At 40.8% G+C, this 26,576-nt stretch overlaps 1 protein-coding gene across 1 annotated transcript in view; it reads left to right on the top strand.

Moving 5' to 3' along the window:
• Positions 1 to 26,576, top strand: part of LOC118113214 (CUB and sushi domain-containing protein 1) — a 292,387-nt gene that overhangs the window by 142,261 nt on the left and 123,550 nt on the right. Inside the window, exons 15-24 of the mRNA XM_047340219.1 lie at positions 6,721 to 6,824; positions 7,318 to 7,430; positions 12,006 to 12,188; positions 12,338 to 12,523; positions 17,498 to 17,638; positions 21,206 to 21,327; positions 21,414 to 21,486; positions 23,088 to 23,226; positions 24,163 to 24,350; positions 24,504 to 24,692. Of these exons, the coding sequence (XP_047196175.1) occupies positions 6,721 to 6,824; positions 7,318 to 7,430; positions 12,006 to 12,188; positions 12,338 to 12,523; positions 17,498 to 17,638; positions 21,206 to 21,327; positions 21,414 to 21,486; positions 23,088 to 23,226; positions 24,163 to 24,350; positions 24,504 to 24,692 (1,438 nt within the window). The remainder of the gene's footprint in view (positions 1 to 6,720; positions 6,825 to 7,317; positions 7,431 to 12,005; positions 12,189 to 12,337; positions 12,524 to 17,497; positions 17,639 to 21,205; positions 21,328 to 21,413; positions 21,487 to 23,087; positions 23,227 to 24,162; positions 24,351 to 24,503; positions 24,693 to 26,576) is intronic.

Below are 26,576 nucleotides of genomic sequence, written 5' to 3'. Positions count from 1 at the left end.
AGGTAGACTGCAAATGAGTGATCATAAATCTATGTTAGCTAGATTGGTCAGTGCTAGTAGAGACTCTGATAGTAATAACTTGTAAAGAAAAGCAATGGATTAATGCTTAAGGCCTCTACACACAGTGAGCAACAAATCCCCCCCATTTATTTATTTGAATGGCTGTAGATCAGGAACCAGCCACATAGCATCGGTACAACAGACATGCACTGACCTCTGAAATGTTTCATCACAGAAGAAATAGCAGTCTGACAACTAATGATTTGACCCCACAGCTAAACTACTCAGGCCAGTGGTGCGAGATGACATTTATAGGTATAGGCAAGGAGAGCCAGGTACCTCCTCCTCCTCCTCGTCACTCATGTTGATCAAGGTGATTAGTGAGACAACTTGTTTGAGGGACTTTTAGATGATAAATCACAGTGTAAGTTGCTTGTTTACATGCTACTGCTTCCTCTTGACACCTAGATAGAAAGACTAAGGAGAAAAGTACAGTTTCCACTTGTATCTGCTTACAAGTATAATAATGTTTTCAATATCATACCTGATCTCAGAACTGTAGAAGCTGAGTGGTGAGCAGCTTGGCTCACTTTTCTAAAGCGAGCCGCAGCTAGTCACATGTCCAAGAGACCAGGGTTGTCCATAGTGCGCGTGCTTGAATATCCAAACGATGCTTCTCCACCCCCCTGATTGACAAGTCCCAGGCTTTTGTTAATGAGACAGGGTCATACACACACCAATGAAAGTGACAGAAATGACAGATGCAACATCTGGCTGTCAACCCAGCTTCTAGAGGTCCGCTGCAGCCACTAGAGGGCAGTGAAAAGGCAATGTCACATCAGACAGTGACATCGTACTTCTTTGAGCTTGTTAGCATCTCATGGAGGCTGTTCACTGCTGATCAATTGTAAGGTTGGGGGATGTACACCCAGCGGCTCGGTATGCATACCACTGCTGTGTTTGTCCCTCGTCACCGTGCTGCATGGTGTGTATCCATCGTAAAATCCACTGTAGCTGTGAGATGCAGTGCACTGTAAAGATGATTTATAACGCTCTCTTGAGCTGCAATGAGCAGCAAAAGTGCTTCTGAAATTCTGATTAGATCGTCAGAGAAAAGCTCCTGGGAAATGAAGTCAAGAATAAAGGGAAGTGTGTTGATAAAAATTTTTTTTTTAAAAACCAAGCTGTGTTAATATGATTATGTTAATCAATTGAGTAATTTGATAAATTGGTGATTGCAGGCGGTTTGTTTTCTGTAACTGATTACTTTACAAAATTAACTTTCCCAGGCATGAAGGTGTGCCGGGGCCATGTCCTCAGACGTGTCTTCAGGTTATTCTGTGCTTGTTTGTTTGACTGAAAGGCCCAAAAGTAATGTATCGGAAAAGATTCCCAAAGTGCCATTGTGGCAGCTCACCAATGACTCAACCTTGCAGCAAAATGTCAGCAAGGGAATTTTGGTACAATCTGCTTTCAAGACAGCTGTTTCCTCTCTGTACTATTTCTGACAAGGGGTCACCTCGGTACTCGTTTTAAACTTTTCCTTGACAGTTTGTGTTTGAGTCAAGGTAGACAAAAATACACTAAAGCTCACGATACTTATGTAAAAATACACCTCACCTAAGCCTGAGTCCCAGTGGAGCAACAGCAGAGACCTGCCTCTGCCCCTTGAATTGTGGTATTAGAGTTTGTTATTAGTGTGACATTATCAATGTGGACAGGAAGTACAAATTAATGAAACATTTTTTGTAGACAAAAGACGACATTATCTTACCCTCTGTTTAGTCTCTAGACCATTCAAGCTTGTCATCATCAGTGCACTTTACTGACACTGTGATTATATTATTTTTATACATTTTCTGGGTAGTTATTGTTTAAATTACATCACCTCTCATGTCAGTTGGTTAATGATTTGCATTCCTCCTGTGCACATACTTACATTACACCATCACTGCACTCTTGACTCAAGTAATTCAATTTGTGAATTTGCTATTCAGTTGTAAAATCATGTGCAAACGCGGCATTGTGCCATGTCTTCAAAAGCTGTGCTGGGTAAATGCCTGAACTCTATTAAAGAAAACGTTTGTTTTGCAGTAATTCCTACATTTACAGGGGGTCAGGTAATTGGTCGAGCAAATCTAGAGTGAAAATACTGACTGTTTGGTGCTCGGTTGTAAATCACCGTGGTGTTTGTTGTGGTTTTGTTGGCTGTGATAGTAATAAGGATATTGGCGGTATACTGCCCCCAAGATTGAAATGAAACTTATACCCATGTGTGCTACCCTTGGCAGGGGTCACCTCAGCTTATTCTGTACTTCAAATGGCTGACTGAACATAATTCATTAGATGTGTGCAGTGTTGACGTTTTAACAGGGCCCAAATCAAATCTTTTTTTTTTTTTTAGGGGAACAGGGCTGCACACCAGCACGGTAAGCACGTATGGGCAGGGTGGCTGTTTTCTGACCAGGTGGTCGGTCGGTGTGTTGGTTGGTTGGTTGATATGTCAGTAGGTAGGGTGGTCGGCTGGTTGGTCGGTCAGTCGGCAGGTAGGGTGGTAGGGAGGTAATGGGGTATAGATTGATAAAGGTGGATCATGGTTTTCATATTTTTATTTATTTAATCACTTTACTCCACTGTTGCTCGGCAGAGACTCAGCGCGGCTGCAGCTTCAGCTCGATGAGGGGATTCAGGAACTTTTCCACCCAATTACAGCTGTGTGTTCTCTTGCACTATTCTGACATAAGGTCATAACAGCAAGGGCAAGATCAGCAGACACAAAGCAGTTTTTCAGTTTCAAGTTCTTTGCTGAGCGATGGGGGGGTAGGTATGTGACCTTTCATTGTTCAGCTGTAGACAGACTGAATTTATTGTGTGTTTATAAGTCTCTTGTTGACCGGCAAAAGCAACCAAAATATGTCTTCAATCATTTGCCATAAGTGGCGAACACATATCTGCTTAGAATTTAGGATCAGAGGAAGAGAAAGACTAGTATCAGTTCACTCCTCGGCTGTGGCCGTGCCCTGAGGAGACCCTAAAATTCACAGCGCTACAACTTTACTGTGTAACGAAGTGAAGACATTTCACTGTATAGCTTTGGATTGCTCAGTGCTCTTAACAATGTTTAAATGGCCTATTGCGCAGCTCCAAGCTGCTCTGCTGCTTACTAATGATCTCAAAGTGATAACGCTTCACTTATCTCTTTGAAGAGCAGCCACAGAGCATCCTCCCTTTCACTCTAACACTCTTTTTTTGTTTCTGTTCTTGACCACGAGAACACACAATACTGTAGTCATCAAAGTGAAACCCTGTTTGTTTCAATTAATAATCTGTAAAGGCCTAAATTACCCTTTTTGTCCTTTTTCTCTTTCTGTCGTTGATTCCTTCCTATCTTTGTTTCTCTCTTTGCTTCAAAAAAAAATAAAGAACCTAATCTAATGCAGTTTGGGGTTGCAGGCTGCTCTTAATGTCTTTCTAAATGGGCTCATTTGGATCTATTGAACAGCACTGAGCTTCTTGCTAATGACCTTAGTGTGATAACGCTTCAGTTCCTTCCTTTAAGTCTGCCGCTACTATGCAATCTGCCTGGAGTGTCTAGACACACAGTCAAACGGCACTCACACATTCAGTGAAACAGGCATGCCTATCGTCCCGCTTCAGTTAAGGCAGAAATTCGTGAGAAAAGCTCCTCCTATAGATGAGCACACACACACACGCAAACGCACACACACACACACGCACACACTTGCGCTTGGGTGCACAGAAAACCATAGTCTGTTTCTGATTCTGTTCTGCTTCGCTCCCTTTCTTTAGTTGCTGCCACTGTACAGTCTTAACAACAACCTGCACCTCTCAGACACAAACACACAGAAAGCGTGCAACAGCATCTTTTACAGTGTGTACGGTGTATTTGCCATGTTTCATATTCCCTCGATTTCCACTGATCATCTTTCACTGCAGTGAAAACAGTGATTGTCAGATTTACAGGTCAGACTTCTTTATCATTAAAAGGGTTGAAAGCATGTTGATGAGAGGGAGATTGTAGTTTGAAAGTGTGTTTTGCAGCTTTTATCTGACTGTTTCCGCAGAGATAATCACTGCTGCATGCAAATTAGGTTTTAATAAAGAGATTTGGTAATGTCCAAAAATATCTGTCTATATATGCAAATAAAGAAGACACTGAAATTACAAATATAAAATCAACAATTCTCTATTTTCTATGAATGGGCACTTCCTTGCATAGTGTGTGTGTGTGTGTGTGTGTGTGTGTGTGTGTGTGTGTGTGTGTGTGTGTGTGTGTGTGTGTGTGTGTGGGGGGTTACAGACTTTGTTTGGACTCACCGTCTTTTAAATCAGTTTTTTAACAAACACTTTGACTGATGTTTGACAACCACAAAACAATTTCTGTGGCCTCTTGCTGCCTTTGTAGCTGCAGCACCACTGCAGACGGATTCAATCATCTGTTTTTGCAAACAGGGTTAAAAAAACGTCCAAAGGTTTCAACAGATGATGATGTATCCTGTTAAAAACAACAGAAACCCTTATGTTCTCCTGAACCGTCAGACACAGTGAAACCAGATAATACAAAAATACATCAGCCAAAGAAGCACAATGGTTTATTAATGCAGCCTGTGATCTGCCGGTAGCCAGGAGAGATACCTCACCACGTTGTTTTCATCTTTTTCCCCCATTATTTCTTAGCCTTTTTGGAGAGACTAAACATGGCCAGAGGCTGCAACATTGAGTGTATGATACGATACTTAAGCATTTTAGTATCTATCTTATATTTATTGAGCCAAATTTAGAATTTGAGTTTTACATTATTTGACCAGAGCTATGCAGAACTGATGTTTGCTTGATTAAACCGTTTTTTTGTTACACTCCTTATCACCTGCAATTGTGATTTGCCATGTGACTGATCCTCGTCCACTATATCACAAGTTAATGTCTGAGACCAGCTCTGTTTTTTTCGACAGGTTTTTTCTTAATGCAACAGAAATCCAACATCATCCATTCTGTCAGGGTTATGATCCACTGCCCGTTAGAATGGACAAGCAGCAAATAACGGAAAGCCAGAAAGATGGCATGCAGTAGATTGGTATTCCTGTCATGTGTGCGTGCCGCCACAGCCACGAGCGTGACTTTAAGTAAGGCGTTTTACAACAGAAGGGTGTGTTTGCATTGGGCAGTCTGCGCAGCTCGTGATTTGTGTGTCTGTGAATACAAAAGGAGCACGCTGCCAAATAGAAGGCGAGGCAAAGTGATTTCAGACTTTTGTTCTTTCTCTCTACTTTCTTTCATTTACGATGGATTATTTTTGGAATAGCAATATGTCACTGTCAAGTTAATTGTTATACCTTTGGAAAAGCAGCTGTAATTAAATGAGATGATGGTCACAGCCAAGAACACAAGCAGTCTCTCTCATGCTAATGGTATTATTAGTATTTGTGTGATAGGATACTTGGGCTTCGTAGCCCAAGCGGACATGATCACAACCTCATCCATCACCCATAGTTTGCCTTTTTATACAATCATTATTGAATGATCCACACAAATGAATGATCCATGTACAATGGATGGCAAGTCTGTTGAATAACAGATTATTTACATAAATCAAATTATTTTGAGGGAAACCAGAAACTTATTCAATAAAAGACAAACCTATTTGTCTTTTATTGAACATTTATTTGCTGGTTTAATTCCCTTTTTCTGAAGGACTCAAACCAGCTGCAAGGTGTTATAAAATCTGATTAAGTGTGATCGAGGGAAACATTTCGTCTATGAACGTAAGGAAAGCATTTTAGATTCTCTGAATGTAAAACCGATAAGCTGAGTTTGTGTATTGACTGATGAATGCACTTTTTTTTTTTTTTAACACAGTACAGGTCTTTGTGATGTTGTACTTTGTTGGCCAGCTAATGACTCGCCCCTCTCATAGGTCCACGTGTGTTCCAACTCTTCTTAATGATTTCCCAGTTGGTGTATTATATGTGACATATCTGGGATCACGCCCAGTATTTCTATGTTTGATGATGCTCTCGGTTTCATCCGTTTCCAAAATCAATGCCGTCTATTCTAAGCTTTAATGAGAATATACATTTACAGCCAGTGAAATGTATGGCTGAATTTGGAAGTGGAGGAATGCGGTTCAGACAGAGTGTCAGTGCAGCACCTTTGTTCCCCGTTGTCAGGATGAGCCGTGCTCCGCAAAGGAAGTATAAAACTTGGGGCTTGTTTTGACTGGGATAAAAGAAGCTATTTTCTGCTCCAAAATGAGTTTCCACTGTGCTGTAATTAAGTCTGACTTCATGGCATGAAGTCAGACTTAATTACAGGAGTCACGAGGTCACGGGGTTGGCAGAGGCTGTCAGTCCTTTCAGGAAGGGTGGGTTTTATTGTTTGTAGAATGCTGCTTTATAATGAATGTGTTCATTTATTGCTATTAACATCATATAGGAACTTTCAGTGCTCGAGAGGCCGCTCTTTGTGAAACAGAATTTCCAATTTCAATGCAGGGCTTTCAAATATCCCCAGTGATATAATCAGTATAGTTTCTATTACTGGAAATTGTAAGGGCGGAAAAGCATGAGTACATCGCTGCAGGAACAGATAATAAATCTCTCAGTGATCTTTCTGTTTTGCTTTTGTCTGTGTCCTCATCTCGCTGCATGTCTGCGTTTATAACTGTGTGATTTGCTGTCATGCTGTGTTTTGTTTCTTTAGGTGATAAAGCTGTCATTTGAAGAGTTTGACCTGGAAAGAGGATATGACACACTAACGGTGGGAGACGGAGGGAAGATAGGAGACACTCGGAGGGTTCTCTATGTGTAAGCACGACTCATGTTCTCACCTACAATGTAGAGGAAGTCTGGGTCTCACCTGCTTTTTCTGCAGGTATAACGGGTGTAACAAAAATGAAAGATGAGACTTTGTAAGTTTAGTGTTAAAAATAATAATAAATATATCAGGATCATATAGTAATTAGCAATAGTATTTATTCATATAGTGTTTTTATTGATATGAATATTCTGTTATTTAGTTATCAGTAGTAATGTAGTAGTATTTAGTTATCAACAGTAATATACTGTTGTGTATATATCAATATTAATATAGTGTTTTATTATGATATTAAGATAATGTTATTCAAATATTAGCATCAACATTGATACAGTGTTAAATATAGCGTTGTAACATTATCAGTAGTAATATAGTATTATTATATTATTAGTACTGACATGGTATTTCTGGATACATATATGTAAATAATTAGTAATAATGCTTTATAACTATTTGTGTTAATGTGTGTGTATGTGTGTGTAGACTCACTGGCTCCAGTGTTCCTGACCTCATTGTCAGCTTGTCCAATCAGATGTGGCTGCATCTGCAGTCAGACGACACCATCGGCTCAGCAGGGTTTAAGGCGGTCTATGAAGGTATGGCTTTCCTTTACAATGAACACAACAACTTCCAATACAACTTCTCAGTCACGCTCGTCTTTGTCTGTCTCGGAAACACACACAGAGATACACACAGACAGAGACGCACACACAGACTTACTGTATACACTCACATAATGGAGTGTGAAAGTCACGGCGTTGCTGACGTGGGGATTCAATAGCAAACACAACTGTTTTTGTCTGCCCTTGTGTGTACATGTGAGTGTGTGTGCGGCTGTGCATCACCACAAGGTAATAGATGAATTATGAGTCAATCAGTTGATCGTTTTGCTTGGTTATTTCTCATATTATGCCAAAGCTGACACCGATAGAGAGATAAAGATGGTGACAGTCACAGTGAATGAAGGTGATAGGGAGAGATATTGATGCTCGAACTATATAGTCATTGTTCTGAACAGTCCATTTAGTATATTTAGACATTTGATCACATGCTACATCTTACCACGTCAATGCAGCTCTTTAAATGGAATTGAACTGGTACTGAACTTAATGGAATTCACTAGAGACAAGGGTTGAGACGTGTAGAGGGAGAAAGGTAATAAAAGTAGAGAAAGAGAAAGAGAGACAACAAGACTGTTACAGAGAGACGAAATGACAAATTGAGTGAGAAGAAATGGACTCTGTCTCGGGGAAACCAAGGGAGTGTGAGAGCAGGGGAGAGATTGAGTTGTGCTCTTGATTTAGCTTTGTCTGATTCAGTGTTGTCCAGGGTTACACCTTATCTCCTCAGAGATCCGCATGCGAGTCGACCGGAGGTTTATTCATTCCTTCAGAATTAATAGAAGTGTATTGAGGCAACTGGACTTGTTTGTGTTTCTTGGAGTCAATTCACCTCTTATCCAAGAGACTCCTTCAGTTCTAACTGACTAATGGGAAGTTTCAGGTATTTAACCTCCGTGGGTCTGTACCTGTGTTGAGAGTCGTTATGTCAAACAGGCAGGTCGTGGAACCCCGTTGGTTGTTGGGGGTCGTTGGGGTCGTCTGAGTCGAGGCCAAAATACGCACATTTGGCCTGAGAAGACGTTGTTTGAAAGAGGAGTGAAAGAAGCCATCTTTGTCAACCTGGAAAGACCAGGAGGTGGTTTAATACACACAGAGGTTAAATACCTGAAACCTCCCATTGGTCAGTGAGAACTAAAGGAGCCTCTTGGATGAGAGCTGAAACGTCTTCAAGAAACACAAGCAAGTCCAGTTGCCTGCGTACACTTCTGAAGAGACCATGACCTGGATGTTCTTGTTTAGCCAATTTGACACATCAATAATGATATTTTGCTAAAAATTACCATTTTATTACATTTCATTAATTTGGTAGACTTGATTGTTAAATTCATATACTTCATCTATAGATATATTGATAATAATATACTCTACATGAAAATGTTTTAGCCACCAATCTTAAAGCAAAGGTTTTTGTCCTTATATTGCTTCAGGTGAATTTTCCACAAAATCAAAAACTGACAAAATGTGCCTTTCTTCCATTGCTGCAGTGGCGTCGTTATCTATTTATCAAAGAAATAATTTTCCATTCGTTGAACACTCGGGGACGGAGTCCATGTATGAAATGCAATTTCCGACATTAAACAAAACTGTGAGGAAATGAGGCATTCGTTACTCCTCAAGAGTGCATACATTTATGTGTAACTGTAGCACAGAGACATTTAATCTCTTTTTTTGTTGGGCTCCTCATGAAGCAGAATACATTCTGATCTTGATCTTAGGGCTAACCTTGTTTTTTTTTCCATACTTAACATTTATCCTAACAAGAATACATGTCTTTCTCCTCTTTACACCTTGGCCTACCTCAGTTATGTGATATTATAAATTTCAAGGCGATGACAGAAATGACAAAGTAAATCTAAGGAAGAAACAAGCAAACAAACAATCCATAATGACCTCTGGATGATCTTGTAGTTTGTTGTTCCCCAGGGTAACATGTGTGCGCCTCAGTCCATGTATATATGTGATGCTGTCACATTGTATAATATCACCACGTCACACACTTTGATCAGTGTTACCCCTGATAGCTGTTAGCTTTTCTGCCCTGCAGGAAAACCTCACACTTGCGTTTGTGTGTGCGGGTGTGTGTAAATGCATAGCTGTCTTGTTTTTGAATGCAATCATTTTACACTTGATCACTGCGCACATTTGTGTTTCCGTATGTGTGTTTGTGCATGTTCGAGAGAAGAAAGAAGAAAAAAGAAAGAAAGAAAGAAAGAAAGAGAGTCATTACATACACACACAGCTTATTATGATAATTGAAGCTTTCAGGGAAAAGCTGCTGCCAGGCTTTCAGGCTGATTGCAACTGGCTGTGAAAAGTATGATGATGTAAATGATGCATTTATTTTATAACTCATCAAAGGGGAGAAAATCAGCATTGAATGACTTTAAGATACTTTTCCTGTGGTCTGCAGAGTCAACGTGATGGTGTCACTGTGTAAAACATGTGCATCTGCACACCATCCTTGCGTTGCTACAGTTTTACGTCATTTATGTTCACTTTGACTTTGTTGTGGCAGACGTTTACCTCGATATGCAAACAATAAGAATACGTAACTTGTGAGAAGAGTAGTTTGACCTCTGATTGCTAAGTTTTAGAAAAGTTTCCCTACGTTCTTCAATTTGCAGCTCTTTACCATGTGATGATAACATCTATATCAGAAACGTATAATGACTGTAAAATACTCCTTGTGATTGATGGTTGGCAGTGATACAAAGTTTATAGACTTTTTGGTTAATGGGCTGAAACACACTGCAAATGTCCCGAAAGTATCTGTCACTGTATATTCTTTCTTTCTTTTACTTTTGAATACATTAATTCTCCATATTTTTTTCAAATACAGAAAATATTTTTTTCCTATTCTACTTCATGTAGATGTCTTTTGGCATTATGTGACTTTTCATAAGGAAACAAAACAGAATCATAAAATGTTGAACAATAAATCTTAAGTTAAACTCTTTAAACTTCGAAAGAAGGACAGGAATTAATGATAGAAAAGAAGAAAGAGACAAAACAATCTAAAAAAGAGACAAAATAATGGGTGAGAGAGGCAGTTACCATAATGTCAGACTTACCAGGGGCTCAAGATCGCTGATATCCATCCTGACACTCGTCAGCTGTGTGACAGCTCGCTGTGGGCCACAGACACACACACACACACACACACACACACACACACACACACACACACACACACACACACACACACACACACACAGGCTGCCAACTCATTGAGTATTATGTTCTTGTGGGTGTACTTATGTCCCAACAGATAGTAAAAGTGTGGAACACATGCACACACGCACACACTGCACACTGCACAGCTCACCTTGAGATGTATTTGCCCACAGCAAATCCAGGAGCATGGTGGAGCATGTGTTACAAGATGACAGACGTCTGGTAGAATGTCAAATTTTAGGAGGGGAGCGAGGGAAGAGCGGTGGATAAAAGCATACTCCCACTAAAGATGGAAGACGATCAGAGAAAGTGACAAAATGAATGATTGCAGGCCAGTTTGGCAGAACTGCTCATGTGGCACTCATGCTGATGAGGCATGGTATATTGATATTATATACAACGTCCAGTATTGATCAGATTGAGAGGAGAGTGAGGAACAGGGACAATTTGACAGGACGACTAATAAAGAGACAAAGAGACAAAGGACAGCCTCAACATATGTTGATATGGAACACACTATAGCGTCACAACCATCAGAGTTGTTGTCTTCGATTTTTGCCACCTGCTGGTTCAACTAACAAGAATTTACATGGATCATTGGGTGTGTGTTTGCATCTACCTGTGTGCCTCCACTCATTGTTTTGCCTTTCACAATTAAAGCTGAATTGCACTACAATTACCTTGATGACAATTAGCTGCGAGAGGAAACACTGAAATTAATTTCTCAAAGGCTTTTCACCCCTTAACCCAGCAGCGTAAAATAACAGACAGCATCCACGTTCACGTCGCCGCTGCTGCCGACAGCCATATTACAGTTGCTGCGAGTCTTCCTTTTAAGACCTGACAGTTCTCGCCATTTGTCAAGCGGCTGACAGCGTAATGAGAACTGCTGCCAGCTCTCCATCAAAGGAAGTAGCTATTACATAAATTTTAACTACGGCCCCTCTCTTCTCCCATTGGGTCAGCCGGGGCCCCAGCGGACGGAGCAGTCCACTGAGACCTGAGCCTTTTTTGTGTTCTGACAGAGGGGTCTGTTTTGCAGGTGGTGGACGTATTTAAAAAACGCACTAAATGAAATAGACCCACATTAATCTCAGCAGTAACCATAATTGTCTCTGCATGGGGTGTGTTTTCGAGTGGGCACCTTTTTGTAGATTAGTGTCGTGACTCATATGCAAAACTGGCGACATGAGAATCTGTGCATTACTATAAACACCACGTTGTTTAGTTGCATTGATTATCTAAAGATGATTGTATGCATGTTATTGCCTTTTAACCCACCTCAAGATCAAAAGCAGACAACCTCTTATCACCAGGTCACATGTCGACATTAATTATCTGTATCAAAACATGGCTCCCTGTGTTGTGTTACAGAGATAGAGCGAGGAGGCTGCGGTGATCCCGGGGTGCCGGGATTCGGTCGGCGCAGCGGTGACCGCTTTCAACACGGTGACGTTTTGACCTTCTTTTGCCAGTCAGCCTTTGAACTTGTGGGAGAAAGGACCATCACATGTCAGCACAATAACCAGTGGTCTGGGAACAAACCCAGCTGTGTCTGTAAGTGCACTATGTTTTTCTGCTGTTTTTTATTTTGAATAGCGCCGCATCTTATCAATTTGCTTTTCTGCTTGGATTCTTTCCCAATTGCCTATAAACTGAAGCTTTTTCCTTCCTGCCTTTCTTCCTGTGTTCCTTCCTCCCTGCAGTCTCATGTTTCTTCAACTTCACGGCTCCATCAGGGACCATATTGTCCCCAAACTACCCAGAGGAGTATGGGAACAACCTGAACTGTGTGTGGTTAATTATCTCCGAACCGGGAAGCCGCATTCATCTCCTCTTCTCTGACTTTGACCTGGAGCCACAGTTCGACTGGTTGGTGGTCAAAGATGAAGGTAGTGCAATCTTTAAAAGTTTTTCTAAAGTCAATTCCTTCACTTTAATATAAACCCGTTTTTAAGAAGTCAGAAGTTTAGACCTCAGGATGTGGAGAATCACATTGTTTGTAGCTGAACTATTGATGGTGCAATTTTCTGTCCGAACCCGTACAAGCCAAACTGAACTCGATCCAAACCCGACAGGCATTCGGATCTGATGTTTTCTGTGATCACAGGCAAGTGCAGGGTAAAAAAAAATCAAGTAAATAGCACAAACCTGACCAGAGCCAGAAAAACATTTCAGTGGATGGGTGGATGGATGATTGTCACGTTTTTTTTATTGTTACAGCTTTTGAATGATTTTGTCACATCACAAAGAGCACAGGGCCGTCTGATCACTGCACTTATTGAGTGGCCTTGTGTTTAATTGACTGGCTGTAAACCTGTCATTCTGCAGGAATGTGTTTTGTGTGTGTGTTTAGCGGTGTTTTGAAAATTGCAGGGCAATCAGTGCTGTAGCTGTGAGTAAACTAAAATTACAGTTATTTGAAAGTCTTGGCGAGAAATCACCGCTGTCACAGAAAGTAAGAGCAAAAACATTTTCTGTAACACACAGGTTATTTTTTAAAGGTGCATGGGTGTGATATTGACTATGACATTTACCTCTGTATGCAAATACTACATGTAAATAGTGAGAGCCACAAGTGGGTTTAGTTACTGCAGTCTTCACAGTCAGGAGGACTGAGGTGATTTTATTGGTCAGATGCCAGATCCACCATGAATATTTGTTGGTTTGTAAATAAATAGCTTGTCAAGGATCAGTGTTCACTAATGGGTCAGCCATTACATGGGTAGTCATCAGTGTTTAGAACTATACGAATGCACCTCATTTAAAACTGTGCTTCTCATAATCACACGGAATATATGTATGAATTAATTTGAAGTTAAAGGCACTGAAACTCTCAACAGGCTGATGGATGAGAAAATGTGTCGAAAACAGGGGACTTCTTGTGAGTTGCCTGTTCATCATTGATAGTGAACATTGATAGTTGATCATTTATTTATCTTATGCGGCCAATGTGATGCCCCAGTCTCTGCTATTAACCCTATGAACATGAATGAATACAAAATAGATGCTTCATTCCAATAGGAGATGAAATCCGCATCCCATTGCATTAAGAGGAACATTTATCATGGCTTTAATGTGACCTTGATACTCACGACTTATCTTCTTTTTTTTATTTCTGGATAATAGAACAATGATATACAAATAAATGAGAAGGAAAAGTAAACCGAGCAACCGCATCCATAACCCAAGATTCTCCTGAGCTGGGAAGTACCAAAATGAAATCTAGTCTAACAAAATCTATTAAAGCTTCAACACATGCTTTTGAATGGTCAACATTCACAATTGGTTAACATAATCAGAAAGCCATTGTTGTCATCTAATATAAGAGGACATAGTGATAGTCTGTCACAAAAGGCTTTTTCTCTCAACCTCGTCTCTGAGATAAGACAACATCGGCTCCTGTCGCTCTTTCAGCTATTGTTGCATTGATTCTCTTTCCACTTCCATTTTCCATTGTCAATGCAGTAATGAATACATGAAAGATGTGTTAGGATGGTGAGGAACAGGGGCTGGCACTTTGCAACTGAGTCGCTCTGTAGCTTCATTGAGTCTATAAGTGAGTTGGATCCAAAACTCCAAGTCAAGGAGGAAATAAGAAGGAAACTTTCTGTGGGAGTGTTTCAGATACTGTGTTTTTTTTTATTACTCAAGCGGTTGTGTATTTCCTTTTCTGTCCCTCTCAGGGTTGACAGCTCTCACTGTTTTCATTGCATTGCATAGAGGATTTTGAGTATTACTTCCAATAGAGTGTCTGTACCTAACATGGAAATGAAAACGCACTGCAACGGATCACGCCGATCGCTCTCTGCTGTGTTTAAACCATCGGATGGATTTTTTTAAGCTCAGGAAGGATGGGAAACTGTGACCATAATCTTTACCCATTGAAACCTGGACTTTTCTCAGGCCCCTGCTTGAAAATGACAAAATGTCTCAAATGAACGGAGTGTATCTCTGCAACTAGAGGCTCTATATGAAAAATCTTGGAATCTATTAAAGTCAAACTTGTGGGGTATATGCAGAGGTGTAAGCATGAAGATGTTACTAGGACAGAGTAAATGAAGATGGAACACAACGTATAGAGGGATTTCATCTAATTTGTTTTCATTTTAGAGTGAATATCCCCCAATGAAATCATGCAGTTGCAGCCCAAAATAAATCGTAGCAATAATCAACACTGTAATAGTCATCTGATCTGATATTCTAAATGCCCGTTCTGTGCGATATTTCCTCAAATGAATCATGGTATCAGTTTGTTCAATACAATTTCACACAATGAATAAACCAGCTCTCCATAAAACACTCCATCTGTACAGATCTCCCCTGTACAGAAGTTGTGAGTCTCGATCCATGTCTTTCTTGACGTGACGTGAACAAATGTGCAAAGCACTATTTTCTCTGTATGCGGATGAGTTACCAAGGGCTGGAATTACAGATTGTTGACTGTCAGACTTTGACAAAGCCATGATTGTAGGTGCCAGAGGTGCGAGTGGGAACATCACTTAGAAGGAGTTGCTTGGATTTTTTGGAGGTTGGAGATCAATGAACATGACAGAGCACAAGAGGGGCAGAAATAAACACATCAAACATTTACTACGCCTGAGACGACCCTTAGCGCGTAACCACAGGAAGTGCCAGGTGGTAAACAGGACATAATGAATAATCACAGTGTGCCTGCTTCACACACCCATGCAAAACTGCAGGCGTTTTCTGATGAATCACAGTTTTCCGCTGCAACATCAGTCTGGTGGACTCCTAGAGGGCAATCAACGGCAACAAGCTTTGTGTTGGTTCTGGCAGTGAACTGAAGTTGTGCATGCCAATAGCTTATCAGCATCAGTTGACATTTATAATCACCAATCACACAGAAAACAAATTTCCAATCACATTCAATCGAGACAATAAAGTGATCTTAATAATCCCACAAGCTCTCACTCTTACTCTTGATCATTAGGGCAATGCTGCTGCCGCCGCCGCTGCTGCCGCCGCCGCTGCAGGTTAATCTGTTTATTTCTACCTGCTACAGACTGCTGTTACTGGCACTTGCGTTCTCCAACAACGACCTCAGCCTCCTCCTGCTCTAGTGTCTTATTACTGTATGAGGGGATGGCATTTCTTTCCTTCTGCATTATGTTTAATTCATATCTCGCTGCTATGGGCCCGCTGGGTTCTGTTCTGTGTAGCCCTTCAGGGTTTTATTGTGCTCCCCACTGAATGCGTCACTGCCGACTGGATCACTGGGGAGCACCCTCAAGAGCAGAGTGTATTCTGCCAAACAAAAGTGTACAACCATTTGTCGCAGTAAATGGTCCTATGCTGTGACACAAATGTCTCAGGCAGAAATGAAGTGATGCATAGTTACAGCTCTGCAGGCCGATGGGGAAGGTCTAATGGTGTCTGCGCCCTGCAATCGGTATACAACGCGCATAGAGCAAAGCTATAATGCCAGAACATACCTTAACATAGCAGCCAGGCTCAGCCATTCATTGTGATCATGTCTCCTCCAAGGAGACGATGGGTACTTAAAGGAAGTTGATGCTCCCAGCAATGAGGACAGACTTGTCAAGGAACGCGGGGGTTCAACTCACAATCAGCAACAATAGCGTTAATGACGTGGACACCATGATCCCCTGATATCTGTCTCTTTGGGAATCACCTAAGTGCAGCATCTGTAGAAAAGAGCCTCCACTTTTGTTTTGTTGTGTGAGTCACTGATGTCTGTCTGGTTCACTTTAATACCAGACTCTGGCAGGTCAGGTGCTGAATCACTGCCAAGACTCGTGGAGGCTGTTATTGGGGCTAAAGGTGGCCCAGTGCTTTGCTGAACAAGAGCCTGTATGTTCAGGTCACTGGTTGTATATTCTGTCTGTTCTGTCAGAAATAATATCGGAGCCAAGTATCAGCAGGATGATCAAATGTGAATTTAAGAGTCATCACTGAGTAGTTTAACCCGACATGAACAAGTTCTGTATCAATGTGCAGCCTAATTTATACACAGATTTGTGCACTTATATATATTTTTGAATAAAACAGAGTGTGTTACTATAGGACAGAGGTACCAGCAAAGTATATGCATGATACATTTATCAGTGGCTATGCAAATTGTGATTATACCTTCACCATGAGATGAGTAAGAAAAATAGCATTTTCAAGATGCGGTCTTGCCAGGGAACTATGAAAGCACATTACCATTGCATTTTAACATTATCTCACTAGTTTCGGAAAAACGTCTAAACCCGTAAGAGAAGCAGGTTAACTTTCAGTGGCCTAAAAAAAAACATGTCACCTAAATTTGGAGCCAAAGTTTTCAACAAAATGGAAAATAGTTGTCATTTAAACTTTCCAAGTGTAATGAAGTGTTCAAACTGGGCTCCACGAGGACATATAGCTAATCATATTAATAAAACATACAGTGTGAAAGGAATCATTCTCAACAGTGAAAACGTTTGATATGAAGGCACCTTTTGATGCTTACACCTGTTAGCTTTTCCTAAATTAAATGGATTATCTTTCCATTTTGTAACTGACACGATGAGAATATCGAATAAAGTGAATTATATAGTTTTTTCCTCTATTAAATCCCAAATGACTGACAGACAGGCAGGTAATGGGGCAGCGTTACTGACATTTTTCTGTGAAGCAGAAGAACTATTGAATAATCTCAAAGTAAATTCTAGGAATCTTTTCTGGCCTTAATAACATTTAATTCATCTCCTGAGGTCCCTTAGGGTGTTTTGTTTTTTTCTTCTTTAGAGGAGTCCTTCACTTTCCAAGCCTGTCCTTGCCTTAATGTTATGCAGATGAAATTAGATAAGCACCATTAAAAAGTGTCTCTAAAAGATTGTCTAAACTCCATTCTATTTTAGGTCTGTCTGAGCCAACAACATTTGGAACGTTCTCAGGGAAAGATGTTCCATCACAAATCGCCTCCAACGGACACATTATGAGACTGGAATTTCAGTCTGATCACTCTAATACGGGGAAAGGCTTCAATATCAGCTACACCAGTAAGTGCTTACCTATCTCCCTCTGTGTGTGTGTGTGTGTGTGTGTGTGTGTGTGTGTGTGTGTGTGTGTGTGTGTGTGTGTGTGTGTGTGTGTGTGTGTGTGTGTGTGTGTGTGTGTGTGTGTGTGTGTGTGTGTGTGTGTGTGTGTGTGTATCCATGTATGTATGTCTATTTGTGTGTCTGTCGTTAGATTTCCTGACATGTTAACCCAGAATATGACCGATGCCACTGATTATGTCAAAAGTTATTGTTTGTAAAAGATTTATTCTCTCTCATAGTGCACGAGAGAGTGATTCATTGTTGTACACATTTTTCCCACTGCAATCAGTGCATTACACATATCTCAGTGTCATAAATCTGTAATGTCATCTCAGCGGGAACTGAACAAGCAGTCAGGCCTCCCTCATGGAAACCAACACGCCACTACTTTTGCAGTGTAAACCTTTTTTCCTGATGCTGCCAGAACCAGACTAGTAATATAAGTACAATATATATGTCATTTTTATAACCATTTTACCAAGTGCTTGTTATTACTGGGGAAAGTCAGGGCTACATGTGTAAAAACATCAATTTGACAACAAATGCTCTGTAAATACACAACCAAATACCCATGTTCAGCAATGACTAACAGAACTACCAAACACAGAGACACACTGCACAGTTTCACAGATGACAACACAAGTAGTTTCAGGGGACATTTATGAAATGTTTCATGCTTTTTCAATATGTTTTAAAAAAAGATGAGCCGCCTACTTTAGTTACTTTAAAAACCACAAAGCATTGAACAATATGTGTTTCTTAGCCAGGTTGGTTGGTGACTTTCCTTTATTCCTGCAGTTATCCAGTCAAACGTCAGCATTTCATCACAGTTGAGATATTCCCAGAGCGGCGACAATGGAGGTTTGATAGAGGAAAATTGTTCAGCAATCTAAAAATGACAGCAGTAAACATGACAGGCAGATTTTTGAGCATCACTCTTCAGAGAGGGGCCTCTTGTAAGACACAGCGGTTTGAAGCAGCGTGTGATCATACAAAGATAAAGCTGAAAAGTCAGTGTTTTTTTGTCACTTGTACAATTTAACAGTAGTACACAGAATGTCTTGGAAGAACTTCCTGTGTTATTACCACTGTAATAACCTGTTGCTTCGAGCCGAGGATTACATGCCGTGTTGAGAAACCCCGCATGTAATCGAATGTGAATGCGTCTATTCACCATACATTATTGAAAACTGTGTTTGTACTTCGATGACTGATACAGCAAACTGCTGACATATCTGCCCTGAGGTCTTCTTCATGCTTTACCTGCAGCAGTTAAGCCTGTCCCATTGTCAGCTTTGAAACCCGACTGCTGCAGCCAGTGTATTTATCTGCTCTAAGCTGAACTAGTTCTGCATGACTGCCTCTGATTAATTCTCGTTGATTTCCATACGGTTTTGCACCATTTCACACGATACCTTCCAAAATGACCTTGTCTCCGACTCGTCTTTGAGAGGCGAAATTTGACAAATGAAAATGCTCAATGTTTTCGTGCCACCTCAGCTGCACAGATTATTTAATACAAAAAAAAAGTCCTATCTCTGATCCCAGCATACATTTTCAACCTAATCCTAACACAAATGAATATGACATTAGTCTTTTTTCACTCTAAAGGTAATGTGCAAAAACAGAAATTTAATATTTATAGATACTCACCCTTTTCCTGGATATATTATGCAGTGTTCTTTTACTGTCAACACACATTGCACACAAAAACACAACGTACTGTTGATTCTTAAAGAAATATAAATGTTTAACTGCATTAATATTGTTCTTGATGTCTGATCGCATAACTACTACACTGGGATTTAAGAAAGATCAGGCATCGTTGTGCTGTTTCAGTCATTTGGTCTATTAACATTTTAATGCATATATGAATATCAATAGGTGTTGCCGTGGGTATATCAGTATCTGTTTAGATGAATAATATCAGAAACTCAAATATGAACTTTGACACGCCTGACAGTAATACATGTTATTAATTTATGACTTTTAAACTCGAGGTAAATCCGTCCTTTGGGGTAGACAGGTTTATTATCGGTAGTTATATTATCATTATTAATGGTTCTATGTAAATACGGTTATATCCAGTTCACGGTATTGTCAGGGCTCCAAACAGGAAACGGCCGTATAACATCTGTTAGGTCTAACTGATTTGCAAAAACGGATGCTTCCTTTCCCTTTCACACCACCAGGATATTTGACCAGTACAGCCATTATTCTGCTCCAGCACTTCATGCATCCTGATGGACTGAGATGCTGCTCCAATAGCCTCAGTGCAGCCGCAGCACATTGCATGGCTGACCTGCTCAAAGCATAAAGCCGTTGGTGCAAATTTACGCTAAACCCCTTTTTGCCCAATGGGGGGGAAACGATGTGAACAAAATGTACACAAGGAATAAAATGTCACATACACTCAAACATCCACTGGCTGCCAGTCACAAACCTGCACTTTGACATCAAATGATCAATCTATTGCTGTCTAAGTTAGAGGTTCTCTTTTTACTTATTCCTCCCTGTTCAACTGTTCCCTTCCTCTTTCCCTTTTGTCCAATCCATCATGCTGATTTCCTGACTCTCACTCAGTTCTCTGTTGTTTCCCTTTTTGATTCACACACAACTTTGTCCTGCACTTTTCTTCCTCGGAGACACTCACACCACACACTCAAGTATTTTAAGACTCATATCTCCCTTTTTTCTTTGTCCCCTTGACTTTTGCCTCTCATCTCCCTGTTCTGAATTTACACATATAATTTGAATACTTTGTGCTTTGTCACTTTGTGTGTTTTTCTCATATATATGTATATAGCTTTCATTCCTCCAAGTTTTTTTTCACCACTTCTTATTATATCAGGGTTTTTGAATGTGTTCAAGGTGAATTCCTATGAATGCCTTTGGCTCTTTTATTCAGTATGCATGTGCCACACATGTGTATTTGAGAACATGCTCATGTATGCAAATGTGTTTCCATCCATCTGCCCGGTAATACATGTGCGTATTCATATGTTTATGTGTCTGCCTCACTCTCATTCTCTCTCTCTCTATCGTTCTCTTTCCCTTCCTGTTCTCATTTCCTCTCCATCAGTAGCTAATCAACCTAAGACATGTCCAATCACTGGGTTTGAGCCTCGGCTGGTATCAGGTTAATCTCTGGAATGGGGATAATATAAGCTAAACATGACAGGGTGGAATCCACATGAAGATAATTCCATTCCCACATTTCCAAATCAGTGGAGATGTCACATTCCCTGACAGTGATACAGCAATGTGTTTTTTTTCTTCTTTTCTTTTCTCGTGCAGAACCACTTCTCAGGGAACATTGTACCAATTAGTAAATACTCACATGTCTTTTGAAATGCTCTAATAACATCCAGAATATATATAGATATATATTGTAAACTGTAGGTATAACACATCATTTTGTCTGTGCTCATTCACTTGAGCAGCAATTAGCCTTTGCTTCGCATTTTATTTGATTCCATGTCGTCTGGCTTTCATTTTCACTTTTCTCTCATTGTTCTCCCTCTGTAGCATTTGGGCAGAACGAATGTCATGACCCAGGCGTTCCTGTCAATGGCCAAAGGTATGGGGACCAATTCCAGCTCGGCAGCTCGGTGGCGTTTCGCTGTGATCAGGGATTCATTAGGACGCAGGTAATAATCAGATCCAAGTGTGAAGAAGCATGCACGGCAATATATGTGACTAATCTTTGCATATTATATTATTATCATTTTCTCAGGGATCAGATCAGGTCACCTGCATCATCCAGGAAGGAAATGTCATTTGGTCTGCGGCTGTACCTCGCTGTGAAGGTGAATATGAACAGACGCACACACACTCACAAATTTGTATTTCCATGACTTCAGAGGACATTACATTGACTGATTTCCTAGAGACTTGCTCCAACTTTAAACATAGTTTCTACTTGTCTAACCCTAAGCTTAACCTAAACCTTTTTGTCCCCATAAGGAGGACAAGTCCCAAAGATGTGACTGTGTAAACAGATTTAGGTCCCCGCAACATGACTCATACCTGGACAACACACACACAGAGAAAAAAATGGTTTAATCTCTGTATGAGCAATGGGGAATCATTCAAAATGTTTCACTTGCCAGACTGTAAGGTGACAAACATTCAACCGTTTGGCTCTTGCTGTGCAGCTTAAGTGCGCTCACGCACCTTAGAAATCGTATGAATTTCCTCTTGTAATTGCTTTAGCCTCCAGCCTCCCGACACTCATTCAGGATATTTGCATGCATCTTTCTCTCCCAACAATAATCTTAAATGAGACTGGCACAAGTTCTGCCGAAACTCGTTCAGTGAGACACATTCATTATGCGGAGATGTATCCATGGTGTGCAGATAAGCTGCGTAATAATGAAAGGACAGTGAGTGTGCCATTATTGAAACACTTTGTGAATGGGAACCACTGGCCTGTGAGTGTTTTTTTTTTTTATATGTCCTACATCTTGATTATATTGTCTAAATGACATTATCAAATGTTGCCTGTTAATAAATGGGATGGAGACGATCAAACTAAATAGAGTTGTCACATTATTAAATACGGAGTATATGAGAAAATATTATCCCTCCCAGTGGACAGGGGAGGACGATGATGTTTTATTTCCAGGATGACTTCAGCACGGTGCTTCAGTGTGCGTGAAGAGGTTTCTTTCTTACTCAAAGTTTGCAGTTAAGAGTGCAATCAAAAGGGCGAAGGTATGAGCTACTTGAGAACAGAAGAAGTGGGAAGAGTGCGGAACATAAGCCACTGCAAATTATATATTGTAGACATCCAAGATATGGATCATGAACTCATGGCCTAAAGTTTTTAAAGGCTGTCGCTCTGCATGTTAACTTCGACTCATCAGTAGACAGAGAACAGGAAACAGGAGAAAACCAAAGCGGAATAAAGTTATTCAAACTCAACCACAGATAATTCTAGCATTCTAATTACCTTGATTGAGATTTAAAAGCTCTAAATGTTTGCTGTAAATCAGTGTCAAGATGTGCCAGCGTCTGCCGCCCTCTGTGATTCGGGGGAAATGAGGAGCCACTTTTTTGGCATCATCTGACTCATAAATATACTTGATTTCCTGTATAAATGATCCGGCTTTAATTATTTTTCACCTTTTTTCTAACAAGAGCAACGTAAAACTGTTTACTGTAGCACCAGGCTGGCACATTTGGGGAAGGTAAATGTTTATGCATGAAATCTCGAAAACCCAGAAAGGATTAGACAGCTAAAATAAATTGAGCAGATGATGAATCTGTTAGCTCAATGAAATATGAGCGTCATGTTCGTACCATAACACAGTTACAAGAAAAGATGATTAATTTCTCTCTCTGCCATGGTGTGTGTGTGTGTGTGTGTGTCTGTGTGTGTGTGTGTGTGTGTGTGTGCGCCCTGTAGCTCCATGTGGAGGCCATCTTACAGCTCCTACTGGTGTTCTGCTCTCTCCTGGTTGGCCTTCCTTTTATAAAGACTCTCTAAATTGCCAGTGGGTGATTGAAGCACAAACAGACCACGCTGTGAAGATCAACTTTGATAGGTAAGTAATTTGGTTATGTAAATATGGAGAGATATTCTGTCTGGTTTCTTAAACTTTTCTCACGGTAATCATACAGAGTTGATGATAAAGTCATGAGGTATGTCGGTTTTTCTCCCACTTCTAAGTCAGATAGTGCATCATTTAGTTCGTCTTTCAGAAGCATTATGAATTAGTTAGGTTTTAAATGCCGTTGGTGAGTTTCTGCCCCGGTGAATGATTTATGTTTTGTTTTTCTTTGCATATTTGTCCTGGAAATAAGCCAAGAGCAGACGCAGAGTGGCCTGACATTGCTGTAGATACAATCTGTCTTCTCTGTTTGTAAATGCAGAGTTAATTTCACAGTCACGTGCGGTGCATAGGCTGGTTAATTGTCCAGTTAGCTATTCACATATCATTGAGATAAAATGCTTGTCCATTGTGTGCGAGTGTGTCAGAACGATCTAAATCTGCCACTATCTGATGGTCTTGATGGAGAGATTGATAAACAGGCCTCCAGGAACCAACTCCGATGCCACAACTGAACATAATTTCACAGTCAGTCTCCAAGACAGAGCACGGGCACTGAAGAAAAAAGTGAGACAGGGGGAAAACAAGTCAGTCGTTTAGCTAATTAGTTACACAAGATGGTTATGCATTGCTTTTTTTTTTGCCAAGTGTATTCCTAGAAAGGTCACCAGTCTGTTCCTGTGCCCGCGATGAATTACTTCAACAAAATTAAAACTGCTGGATTTTTGTTTTTATATCATTTGCTGCTGACTATAAAAAAAAATGTTTGCTGTTAGTTTCATTAGTCTGCACACTGAATATGTATGCCAGTCATATGAATGTAATCCTTTTGTGTGTCTGGTTATTGTGCATGTTTTTGTGTGTGTGGTGTGTGTGTTTGTTTGTTTTTTTTGTGTGCGTGTGTGTATGTATGTGTGTGTGTGTGTCTAGATTCCAGACTGAGGTCAACTATGATACACTGGAGATCAGGGATGGCCCCTCTGCCTCCTCCCCACTGATTGGTGAATACCACGGCACCCAGGCACCTCATTTCCTGATATCCACGTCCAACTTCCTGTTCTTGTTGTTCACCACGGACAACAGCCGCTCCGCAGTGGGCTTCAGCATCAGATATGAAAGTAAGGCTGATTGGAGGAGACGCACACACCGTATCTCTTGCAGACGCTCAGAAGCACGAGTGTTTCTTTCAGTGTCTCAGCTCGGTATAATTTCACACAGACACACACCTCTTTGACAATGAGGTATTTGTGCTTGTGTGATGTGATTCTCAGGTGTGAAAATGGAGTTGGACTCTTGTCTCGATCCTGGTATCCCGGTCAATGGTGGTCGCCATGGCAGCATCTTTTCCATTGGCTCCCGCGTCTCATTTACATGTGACCCAGGATACACACCGAGTGATCAGGAGCCAATTGTCTGTGAGCTGAATCATCAGTGGAGTCACGCTCTTCCCAGTTGTGACGGTGAGAATCTTCTACCCTCTCATTGTAGCCCTCTTGATGAGGACCTGTCGTGTACTGAAGCCTTTAGCATCATACTTCAAAAGGAATTTAAGAACTGATAGATATATACGAAGCAAAAGGAATTCACAAGGATATGGGTGTTCTCGTATTCTCCAAACAGAGAAGATGTTATTGATAGAAAAACTGTAATATCTCTGTCAAGAGAAGAGAAAATGCCCTTGGTCCTCCTGAGGTACTTAAAATAAAACCCAGCTGAGAGGACATTTATAAATACTTTTGTCAAAAGCAAGACTAAGTCTTATGCTTGGCCAGTGAAGTGACCTTGATCTAAACTTAATATTGGATGAATAAGCAGGGGCCTGGATTGATTATGTAAGATTTTGAGATTACATTTTTTGGTTTCTTAGAAAAAGTAGCAGCAGCTTTTTCTGCAGTGCAGAATAAGAATCACCCATTGAAAAATAGCGAAACACTGATAAGACATTGCAGTTGTTTCGACCATGACTAAATCTTTTCTACAGTTTTCTTTACTGCAGCTCCTTATCCATGCAGGGTCACAGGGGATGGAGCTAATGCCAGCTGACAGTGGGTCAGTGAACCCTGGTCAGGTCTCAAGTGATTCATTCACACTCGCACCTATGGATAATCTAGAGTCACTAGAACAATGCCTCAGGATCAGGTCTCAGGATCACTGAAAGGAAAGCCGTGCAGGTACAGCGAAAAATTCAAATCCCAACCCAAGCAGCAGTCATTTGGGATGTTTGAACAAGCTTTTAATGAGGCTGTAGTGCTAAACACTGCACCACTGCCCCAGTCCTGTCTTTCAGAAAATGGAAAATTAGATATCACCGAATTATTGGTAAATCTCTCAATATACTAAATGCCCTAGTGCTAGCAAATCAATGTCAGTTTTAATAATACTTAAAACTTCTAATATAGGTGTATTGATCTTCCAGTCGAGTTGCTGACTGAAATATTACATCGAGCTCTTAGCTAATTGTGACACTGGTTTAAAGATTTGGGAGCCAAAGAAATAACAAAGGGCAGATGGAGTTAAAAGGCACATTAACCAGTCATCGGGCAGAAATAAATTTAATAGATAGACAGAATCTGGCAAGGAGCGACCAGTACTGCAGCGGCATTGTGCTCATACATACCTGACAACAGTACTTCACAGTTACATTTGCATTGGGGGGGGGGGTTAAGTACTGCAGCAGCATCAGTGCTTGATAGGGAGGCAGTACCTGAAAGCCACGCCCCCGCAGGACACACACGAACAAACAATAAAAGGAGGGAAAACCACCTTACCCTAACCCCCACCACCACACATACACACACACACATTTCCAGTGGTACTGCTCCGTTTCGTCGGTTTAGTGCGTATCAGAGAGCTTTCAGCAGACTTGCACAAACACGGATGAAATGGGCTCAGACCAGTGAGAAAAGGCTCCGTACATTTCCGTCTACGTCTCTAACACCTGGACCAAACTAGGTCTGTGTGCAGTGTGTGACGCACCTATGACGCTGATCTGTCGTGTCTCATGCATGTCTGTTGTTAACACAGGGAATGCGTCAGCTGCTACGTGGGTTTCTAGTAAAACAACTGTATTTCCTTTATAGGCCTATGTAGTCAACAAAACCCGTGCAGTGTTTACCACGACATCACTAACTTATTTCATCCATACTGGGATACTAATTAGCCTAATGACTCGTTTTGCTTTTTTTTTTATCATTGTGTAACGCACAGCCATAGTGTTAATTGTACAATCAATTCCTCCACTCCAGACTAAGCACTACGACAATGGCCAGAATGGGACTCCCTGCCTCAGTGAAATCATGCGGGTCAACAGGCTCTAGTGAAACAGATGCTCACTGGCCACTCTC

The sequence above is a fragment of the Hippoglossus stenolepis genome, chromosome 1, assembly GCF_022539355.2.
Source record: "Hippoglossus stenolepis isolate QCI-W04-F060 chromosome 1, HSTE1.2, whole genome shotgun sequence".
Classification (NCBI taxonomy): domain Eukaryota; kingdom Metazoa; phylum Chordata; class Actinopteri; order Pleuronectiformes; family Pleuronectidae; genus Hippoglossus; species Hippoglossus stenolepis.
This window is presented reverse-complemented; position numbering and strand designations above follow the sequence as displayed.